This window comes from Nicotiana attenuata, chromosome 7, assembly GCF_001879085.1.
Source record: "Nicotiana attenuata strain UT chromosome 7, NIATTr2, whole genome shotgun sequence".
Lineage (NCBI taxonomy): Eukaryota > Viridiplantae > Streptophyta > Magnoliopsida > Solanales > Solanaceae > Nicotiana > Nicotiana attenuata.
In genome coordinates, this window is record NC_031995.1 from 75,726,479 (window position 1) to 75,737,236 (window position 10,758).

The 10,758-nt window shown below is 35.7% G+C and overlaps 1 protein-coding gene across 1 annotated transcript; it reads left to right on the forward strand.

Annotated features, from left to right (window-relative positions):
* LOC109229322 (peroxidase 16-like) lies at positions 1,537-4,808 on the forward strand. Its single transcript, XM_019394719.1, has 4 exons — positions 1,537-1,820; positions 2,472-2,669; positions 3,288-3,453; positions 4,036-4,808. Exons 1-4 carry the CDS (start codon positions 1,602-1,604, stop codon positions 4,440-4,442), a joined length of 990 nt encoding a protein of 329 aa, XP_019250264.1. The 5' UTR covers positions 1,537-1,601; the 3' UTR covers positions 4,443-4,808.

Consider the following 10,758-nt stretch of genomic DNA (forward strand, 5'->3'; position numbering starts at 1 on the left):
GGTGCTCTAGCTAAAGTCTTTTAGGATGTAGCAAGCAAGCAAGATCGACTATGGATAAGATGGATACATGTTTTCTACATCAAAGACAAATACTTTGAAGAGGTGGCAATTACCTAAAAAGCAAGTTGGATGGTGAGACAGATTCTAAATGCTAGAGCAACACTTCAAAAAGTGCATCATCATCATCATCATCCAAGCAAGAGTATGATCAGAAGCTTTTACTTGCAATTGTTGTGAGACAAACCAAGAGTTATCTGGAAATGCCTGATGTTTCAAATAATTCCAGGCCAAAATCTATATTTACCATGTGGCTACAAATACATGGGAGATTGCTTACTGTAGATAGGTCGATGGGGACTAGTTGTAGATCCCAGGTGCTCTTTATGCCAAGACCATGATGAGAACGGGGAACACGTGTTTGTCAACTGAGATTTACTAAGGAGTTGTGGCATAGAATCCTACAATGGATGCAAAGGCAGGATGTTGCTAGGGATAATTGGGAACAACATATGCACAGGGTTGTACAATATGCTAAGGGTAAACACAACGAGCACAAGTCTTTAGGATGGTATATGATGAGATAACTCATTCCATTTGGATAGAAAGGAACCTGCGGTTGTTTGAAAAGAGAAGCAGAGGAGCTGATAGTATTGCACGTGAGTTAGCCTACATATGTAACTTACGAGCCACCACTGGGATTAGTGGCATGGTACAACATTTATGTTTTGATATAGACAGTTCGTGTAGGCTTTAAGATTTTGCCAGATTAATAGCTGCTGAGTTATAAGCAGGCTATAGATATGTAAAGTTTACTGGTGATTAATACAAAAAGTTATTAGTTACCAAAAAAAAAAATGGGAGTGTATATGATTGATTTAAGCTAGTTGTGTGCAAAGAATAAAAAATCATGGAAAAACGCAGTAGAAGATCTGAAAAATCAATTCAAATGAGAAAAACGTTGATTTTTTCGGACCTAGCCTATTATCTTTGAGCTATAGATTTGCAAAGTGTGTTCAAGTCATCCGGTTGCAATGTATGTGCGTGAGCTATACTTATGTATAATTTTCTCTTAAGAATCTATTTAACATATATAAATAATTTATTCAGAACCTAATAAGTTAGCATTTTCTAGAGTTATGGGATCTAAAGAGTAATGTATTCGTAAAATGAATTATTCTAGGACACGCACTTGGTACTACTTCATGCCTTCTTGTGTGTTCAACATTCTCCTTCCTATCTATTGGCTGAGGTTGTAAGCCATGAGATACCTGGGACAACTATTAGTTTATGTTATTTAATGATCCAATGATTCAAATTGATCTGCCATATTAATAATTTTAGTGATGAAAGAATGTTAGTAATAAAGTAACCTCACCATAACTCAACCACAATCTCATTGAAATCGTGTTGAACAAATGGCCAGAGTGTATTTTGCATAAGTCCAACCTTAATCTAACTGCCCACTTGGATTTATGTCTTTATTTTGTTGGTAGTCAAGGCCTTCTAGGTATGTATAAATACAACACTTCAGCAGCCCTAGAAAATCATGTGATACAAACAGTTTTCTCAAAGAAAAAATTAAAGATAAAGCAAATAGAAGAATGGAGAATCAAAGAAAAAGTTTGCTGTTTCCTTTGGTTATTGTTCTCTTTTTCTTGCTGAATGCTACTGCTTTTGCTCAGTTAAGAACTGATTTCTATAAAAACACATGCCCAAATGTTGAATCTCTGGTTCGTGCTGCGGTTAGACAGAAATTTCAGCAGACTTTTGTTACTGCTCCAGCAACTCTCCGACTCTTCTTCCATGATTGCTTTGTCCGTGTATGTACTTGATTATTTTTTTAAACCTTATTATAGTGTGGTTGGAACGACAGAAGTTATTTTTTTCATGTAATATTTTTTAAAAAATGATTTCCATGCAAATATCTTTTTTTTTTTTTTGTGTTTGGTTGATTAGTGAAAAATATTTTTCAAAAAAAATTTAGTGATTAATTATAATATTAACAAATCGAAGAATTATTTTATCTTCTTCTTTATCTTTTTTTCATTATTAAAAAATTAAATGAAAGTACAGTGTACTTTTTCCGGCTTAGAACGCTAAATATACTTTGAAAACAGAAAACTTCGGAAAATACTAAAAGCTAAGTTGAAATTTCTTTTGTTCCAAAATCTAAATATTCACAAAATGTTCAAGAATTTCCTAAATAATAAATGTAATATAAAAATGCTGCAATTTGCTAGTTCTTTATGCTCTCAGATATTCAAAAAAGATATAAATTCTGAAATAGTGTACTTTTTCCTTGCTCTAGAACCAAAAATAAAAATCATTCCCTTGTTATTTCTGTGCATCGCCAACATAATTAGTTCCCTTTTCTCTAGTATAAAACGTTTTATGTGTTATATATGTCATTCAACTTTTTATGATAATTTTTCTTCTAACATATATAGTATATATTTGTCCATGTTAATTAGGGGTGTGATGCTTCAATGCTATTGTCATCACCAAATAGAAAAGCAGAGAAGGACCATCCAGATAATCTTTCATTAGCAGGTGATGGATTTGACACTGTTGTCAAAGCCAAAGCAGCTGTGGACAAGGATTCCAAATGCCGTAACAAAGTCTCATGTGCTGATATTTTGGCTTTGGCCACTAGAGAAGTCGTTTCTATGGTAAGTGCATGCTTAAGTTTATTTAACTATTATTGATTTTCATAGTAGTCATGACCAACAGCATTAGGTCTCGATCGGCTTGTTGGTAAGATTGATAATTAAGGTAAAAGCTTCAAGCCCAATTTTTTTTTTGGTGCACCTTCCACACAAGCATTACCCGAGGATCATATTTTGGAATTATTAATAAAATCAAATGAAACTTGGACGTAATACATGATCACACACATTTACTTTGAACTTTGAAGCAATGAGCATAGTAAAATTTGTTGTTATATGTTCAATTAATTTCCAGTTCAACGATTCAGGACTTTTTTATTCTCTCTCTCTTTCTCTTTCTTTTCTTATTTAGACATTTTCCTTTTTGCCGAGATACTGAGGGGGAAGTGTAAGGATAATCATTTTCAGGGATGCTTTTTAAAGATTAGTCAGTACTTATTTCGTCGTGAAATTTCAAACTAAAAATTTGAACTTCAGGACAACTCAGAACATCTTTGTACTAAAAAATTAAATTAAAAAACTAAAAGTCAGGACGTGCTGGTCAATTCCTATATAGCAGCTTTTTAAAGTGGCTGCATAGTGTCATTTCTACAATACTTAGTGCCCTTATTTATACTGTAGACTGGAGGCCCATTTTACCAAGTGGAATTGGGCCGTCGTGATGGGAGAGTTTCTACATTAGCAGGAGTCCAACATCAACTTCCAGGGGAAGGATTCAACCTAGATCAGCTCAATACCATGTTTGCCAGACATGGCCTTAGCCAGACTGATATGATTGCATTGTCAGGTATGGACTAAAGTTATGCACTGAAAGTAAAATTCTTATATTCCCTAAGTAAATTGATAGTCATTTTATATTTAAAGTTTTTTGGCATAGATTTATACAAAAGTTGATAGTCTTTAGAGGATTAGGGTGCATAGAATTATCTTTTTGCTATGTTGCATAAAAACTATTTTTAAATTTAATATATCAATTTTTTGTTGACCAAAAAAATAAACAGAAGAAAAACCTTACAACAATATACACTTAACTTCTTTTTAAAATTTAGAAACAAAACTATGAATTTAAATTTAATGCACCAATTTGTTTAAAATATATTTACACAAACAGGTTAATTAAAAGGATAATTGCAAGTATAACATTGATAATCTAAAATAAATAATAACTAATCCTGTCATAATTTTTTTAAGAGAAAGGGTTTATGATTTTTTTAAAGCGGATTTAGGGTTTAGGGTTTAAGGTTAAATTACAATAATAATGTAATTTATCTAACTAACCTGTCATAAAAGGTTAAATTACAATAATCATATAAACAATTTATTATATTGTCTTCATATATAACTCAAATTATCTTTTTATGTCTTATAGGTGCACATACCCTTGGTTTCTCCCATTGCAGTAAATTCTCCAAGAGGCTCTACAATTTCAGCCCAAAAAGCAGAGTTGACCCGACTCTAAACCGACAATACGCCGCACAACTCAGGCAAATGTGCCCAATACGGGTTGACCCGAGAATTGCCATTAACATGGATCCAACAACACCAAATACCTTTGACAACGCTTACTTCAAAAACCTTCAACAAGGAAAAGGTCTTTTTGTCTCAGATCAGATTCTGTTCACTGATCCAAGATCAAGAAACACTGTCAACTTTTTTGCTTCTAACAATAATGCTTTTAACCAAGCTTTTGCTACTGCCATGATAAAGTTGGGTCGGGTCGGAGTTTTGACCGGTAACCAGGGTGAGATCCGATTCGACTGCACTAGACAAAATTAGAGGAGGATGCATTTTGTCGTTTTTCCTAGAGAAAAGAGAAGAATTCTTTATTTTCTTTTAACTTTATTTTACTAAAATAAAGCATAATGCTATAGTTATTTTTCGTAATAATTTTCTCTCATTTATATGATCATGGGATATGTAAGAGTTAGCTTCTGGCTCGTTCAACACACAAGATGATTGCGCTCCAACTCACTCAAGAATGGAATAACATTGGTCCATCAACAAGCTAATTCAGACCTTGGACGCAGTATGTTGTAACTCGAGAATAAAATTGTTTTTCTTCAATTTAATTATTATCCATTTTCTCTAAATCTATGATATGTATATTCATTTTCAAATAAGATTGTGATGCCAATTTGACTAGCCGCAACTTTGAGTTCTTTTCTGAAATCAAGAAAAGACCAATAGCTTGTGATAAAGAGGATAATTATTAGAGAAAATCTTAATAATTTTTTTATAGATTGACAAATGCGTAAGTGTTGCTCCCAAACGCACACGCAAGTATACGTGGTCGACAAGTAATATAGGATTATAAGTCCAGATATCGTACCCACAGGGACTTTTGATTAACTATCAACTAAATTAAACCAAACAATTAATCTATTCAAGTGACTTCCAAAGTATGAATATTTAACTAAAGATATTCTAGAGTAGAAGACTAAGAAATTAAAGAAAACAAGTTGGCGAATTATAGAGATGAATTCAATGTGAGTGTATATTCTAAAGCTATGGGTTAGCTAACAATCCCGTTGAGTTTTTTACCTAAATTTTCTAATTAATTTATCTAGTTTATTGATTGACGGAGTTAATATTGCTCGTAGCCTTCTCCCGAAGTACAACTCGCCTATTCAAGCTAACCTAACGCCTATATTCCTATGGAATTAGGATTAACAAGAACGCATTTATAATTCTACAGCTCACCTAGTCTCTGGGTCGCCCGTGCTGCTACGCCCAATGGGCCAATAGAAATACCTGTACCTGTGCACAAAATGCACAGCAAGTGTAGCATGAGTCGAAAAACAATGTGTACTCAGTAAGTATCCCGCCTAATCTCGAAGAACTAGAGACGAGATGGCAACTTCGACACTTACTAAACTGGTCAAATAATAATAATTATTAAAAGCGAATGACTCACNAAGCAATCAAATAATTAAGCGCAAGATTGAATAAATAAACCAATATGATAAAATAATAAGAACAATTCAAGCTTCAAACTACAACGTTCATGTAGCACCCAAAACTCTAGAACTAATAAACTATGAAATTAAAGGAAGAGAAGAGAAGAGAAGAAAAACTAGTTAGAAGGCTCCTCCAAGCGTGGTGTGTGTTCCTCCACGTGAAATTCCCTTCAAAGTATGTAGGATCGCTCTAAAGTGGTGTCCTCCCCTCAAAAAATATGTTTAGTCTTGCTTTTATACGTGTTGGATAGGTCTAGGGCCGAATAAACCGTGTTCCGGGCAAAATAGGATAAAATTCGCGTCACTGGCGCCCAGCCCGGCGCCAGGCGCCCTCCATAGCGCCCCCATACTTGTGCATACTGTTTTCAGCGCCACAGGTGGCGCCAGGCGCTGCCTGTGGCGCCCAAATGGCTTCCTTTTTCGATTTTGTTCGTTTTAGCTCAAATCTTGTACGTTTCGCCCCAATTGCTCCCGAATTATTCCTACACATAAAAACCCATTAAATTAACATAAATCAACACATTTAACATCCCAAATTCACGAAACAAAAGTAAAATATGAGGCGATATACATAAAAATATATATACTTTAAGCTAAACATCAACACCCCACACTTAGACTCTTGCTCGTCCTCAAGCAATGGGACTATCTAATAGACCCCCAACTACGTACAAGGTTCAATCATAGAGGAGCACCTTAACTTTTAACCACACACTATACCCTTGACTACGATCAATACCGGCACACAAGCATGAACACACAAAAATTCACATTCTTCCCGTTTAAGCAAGCCCAAGTATAACCCTTCAGTTCAACGAATTCCGACAACCTACTTGTCACCACCCAACCTCAAGAGCCGACTTGCAACCACTAAGCACCCTCAACTCATGCACTTACCCAACAAGAAAGTTTACAACATCACCAATCATTCATGAGATCATGTGCTCTTACCAACAAACAAAAGAGTGAATATAGATAGTCCACACATTCAAATATACTTTTGAATATAGATTAAGGGCATCTCACAATTTGAACAAAATTCGCTCACTCTCACAAAGAGTTCATATGCATCCCGTGGTCGTACCATAAGCTTGCCCGTAGTGTATATCTCTACTAATTTAAGCTAGCCAAATCTAGGATCAATTAGGACTTTTAGGTTGTAATGTAGGCTAAGGGACGGGTATGATACAATTAGAAATAGTGGCTAACCCTCCTTAGCACTTTAATACACTACATTCACAATTCAAGCACATATTCTTCTCAACCAAATCACTTGCCATATACAACATAGCCCTCTTTTCAATTAAGCACTTCTCTACTTTTCACTAGCACAAATCAATAAGAATTGGAGGTGTTTTATGTTTCTACATACTTTTCCTATCATTTTTTTAAAAAGTTTTTCTTTCTCTTTTTTTTTCTTTTTCACACACTCCATACAATAAAGTTCATCGGCTAGTGACCTTTAATTTCAACTTTAGTGCACCAACGGGCCCTTCCATGGTTCCACTCGAAAACTACTCCCCAATATCTCACCTTACTTCTTTTAGCGCCTAAGTGCCTTAGGAGGTAAAGGTTCAATCAATATCAAATTAAGAACAAAATAGGGGTATGGCTTGTAATGTGGGTGCCAAAAGAAAGGTCTATAGGCTCAAAGGGGCTATCAACGGAAAATTTTATTTTTATGTGACAAGCACATCCATGATCAAGCAAGAAAATGCCTACGTCATCTCCTAGATTAGCACAACTTACAATTTCGCTTCAATTAACATACGGGGCAAGTTCTAGACTACACAGGATAGCATAGAAAATCACAATTCCTCGCACACACGTTGCACATGACTCAATCAAGACGGTTCTATTCAACTCTCAAGTCAAGTAAGCACACATAATTAAGAAATTTAAGCAATATTGCACTATGTGTCATACAAGTCAAACAACTGAGAAAGAGCATCACAAAATAGGCTATTTAGTTTACTTAGGTTTAACAATTCACCAAATATACGGAAAAACAGAATGTATGGCATAGCCTAATGTGCCAGCATCAACCATGTCAATGAGTATCTCAGAGCGACTCAGTTTTTTCCTAAACTACTCCTAAAAAAAATATAAACAAAGTACCCGGTTCGAGCTACACCCTTGGAAAAGAACCGGCGCCCAAAGAAAAACCAAGGGATACTACCTAACTATCCTAAAAACAAAAAATCTTTTTGGTGCTTTTAAATCGGACTTTATCCCTCAAGAAAATTGTCCAAAAGATCCATCGTCGGGAAAAGTCCGAACTTTTTCTAATTTTTTTTTTAATTTTTTTTACCTAGACTATTTCTACTACGAGTTCTAAAAGAAAAACTAACTTAAAAAATAATTTTATACAATTACACTTCAGAAAGTAGTTTACCCACCTGACACTTATATTATGCATAGTCCTCGATGCATGATCATAGAGAAATATTAAAACAAGGGTGAGAAATACTTCCTGAGACCCTCTCGGACCTAGCTCGGACATGATCCTCAATCTTAAGGGTCGGGACGACCCCACACTTAAGCTCAAACATGCTCCCCAGCTTCAACTTCAGGTACTCAGACTTCCCCTACTCTGCAAAAGAAAAACAACACAAAATTTGACACTAAAAAAAATAATCAATAAATAAAAGATATACAGGTTGGGTTGCCTCCTAACAAGCACCTTATTTATAGTCGTGGCATGACTCTATCACTTTCACCACTTTTCCTTCCACTTTGAAGATATGAATTGCGTCCCCAATTTTGCATCAATTGTTCTATCACGTTCATGGGGCGCTGGTGTGAAAATAAAGGAACCACGCAATAGGTATCACATCTTGCACTTCTTGGCCTTTAAGTGAGGAATGTCGTTTTGTCTCCTTGACATCACAAATTTCAGAGTATAAACACTTTGTTCCTCATCCATTGACTCCTTCATATGCTTGACCAGATCAATTCCCATGTCACCAACCAAACACAATGTTGAAAAATATTTAGAATGAGGTCCAATACGCTCCAACTCCAAAATTACATTATTTTTGACATCCTCAATTTTGAGCTCTTCGTCAACCTTGGCATCATTAATAATATTTTGGTCGAATAGTTGGAATTCCTCTTTCCGCTCCATAAGTTGACCAGTATCCACAACAATTGGTTGTAGGGCATCAGACGCCTCAACCTTTTTATTCATTGATCGTGCAGGTCATGGATATCTAAGCCAAATTGGTCTATCTCTTGCCTGAGCTGAATTCTTCCTTCTATTAGTTGTTCTGTCATATTTGAAAGACCATCACGTAGAAAGTCATGAGATTTTATCACTTGAGCTTGTTCCTCTAGCCAAGATTGGCTCACTATATCTGCTTCTTCTAAATTATCTTCTGGTGGAAACTCACTCTCTTCAGCCACTTCCTCCGCCTCGGCCTTCATTCTCATGATTGTTGCACTAATTCTTTGTGTAGCCTTTCGAGTTTCATCTTGTTGCTCGACTACTTGCCTCATCATGTCCATAATGCGAGTCATGCTTTCCATATCCTCCACTTCCTTGCTCCTATCAAACTCATAAACATTATTAGAAACATTATAATAAGAACTCTGAGAAGGATAATAAGAATTAGGACAACCATCCCAATGGCCACCTTGACCACCACACATATTACAAAAATTCCACACATCAAATTGAGATGCACAATTTTGCCACAAGTGTGGTCCTCCACAATATGGACAAGGATCACTATAATAAGAATAACCAATGTTTGACTAATTCTCATTCCAAGATGCCATGTCAACAAAGATAATAAAATATTACACTAAGATAAAAAAAAACTTGAACAGGCAAAAAGTAAAAATCTAATTTAGTAGAATAGTTAATTTCTAAGTCCCCAGCAACGGCGCCAAAAACTTGTTGCTCCCAAACGCACACGCAAGTATACGTGGTCGACAAGTAATATAGGATTATAAGTCCAGATATCGTACCCACAGGGACTTTTGATTAACTATCAACTAAATTAAACCAAACAATTAATCTATTCAAGTGACTTCCAAAGTATGAATATTTAACTAAAGATATTCTAGAGTAGTAGACTAAGAAATTAAAGAAAACAAGTTGGCGAATTATAGAGATGAATTCAATGTGAGTGTATATTCTAAAGCTATGGGTTAGCTAACAATCCCGTTGAGTTTTTTACTTAAATTTTCTAATTAATTTATCTAGTTTATTGATTGACGGAGTTAATATTGCTCGTAGCCTTCTCCCGAAGTACAACTCGCCTATTCAAGCTAACCTAACGCCTATATTCCTATGGAATTAGGATTAACAAGAACGCATTTATAATTCTCGTATAATAACCAAGCAAGGCGATTAGGTATATTCCTATCCTAACCGCAAATCCGCTCCCCCTAAGAGTTAAGATCTTGCTCTACTCAATCTTATATGCAATCTAGAATTCCCTCTCCCGAGTTCAATCCTAGATTCGTAGATAGTATTCAATTGGTGATCAAGCAATCAAATAATTAAGCGCAAGATTGAATAAATAAACCAATATGATAAAATAATAAGAACAATTCAAGCTTCAAACTACAACGTTCATGTAGCACCCAAAACTCTAGAACTAATAAACTATGAAATTAAAGGAAGAGAAGAGAAGAGAAGAAAAACTAGTTAGAAGGCTCCTCCAAGCGTGGTGTGTGTTCCTCCACGTGAAATTCCCTTCAAACTATGTTGGATCCCTCTAAAGTGGCGTCCTCCCCTCAAAAAATATGTTTAGTCTTGCTTTTATACGTGTTGGATAGGTCTAGGGCCGAATAAACCGTGTCCCGAGCAAAATAGGACAAAATTCGCGTCACCGGCGCCTAGCCCGGCGCCAGGCGCCCTCCATAGCGCCCCCATACTTGTGCATACTGTTTTCAGCGCCACAGGTGGCGCCAGGCGCTGCCTGTGGCGCCCGAATGGCTTCCTTTTCCTATTTTGTTCGTTTTAGCTCAAATCTTGCACGTTTCGCCCCCAATTGCTCACGAATCATTCCTACACATAAAAACACATCAAATTAACATAAAATCAACACATTTAACATCCCAAATTCACGAAATAAAAATAAAATATGAGGCGATATACATAGAAATATATATACTTTAAGCTA

What these genes read in the sequence shown, in the direction of transcription:
- LOC109229322 (XM_019394719.1), top strand. Translation starts at nt 1,602, where the DNA reads ATGGAGAATCAAAGAAAAAGTTTGCTGTTTCCTTTGGTTATTGTTCTC. An exon ending in CTAGAGAAGTCGTTTCTATG is followed by an intron (nt 2,670 to 3,287) that starts GTAAGTGCATGC and finishes TTTATACTGTAG; the next exon opens with ACTGGAGGCCCATTTTACCA. An exon ending in TGATATGATTGCATTGTCAG is followed by an intron (nt 3,454 to 4,035) that starts GTATGGACTAAA and finishes TATGTCTTATAG; the next exon opens with GTGCACATACCCTTGGTTTC.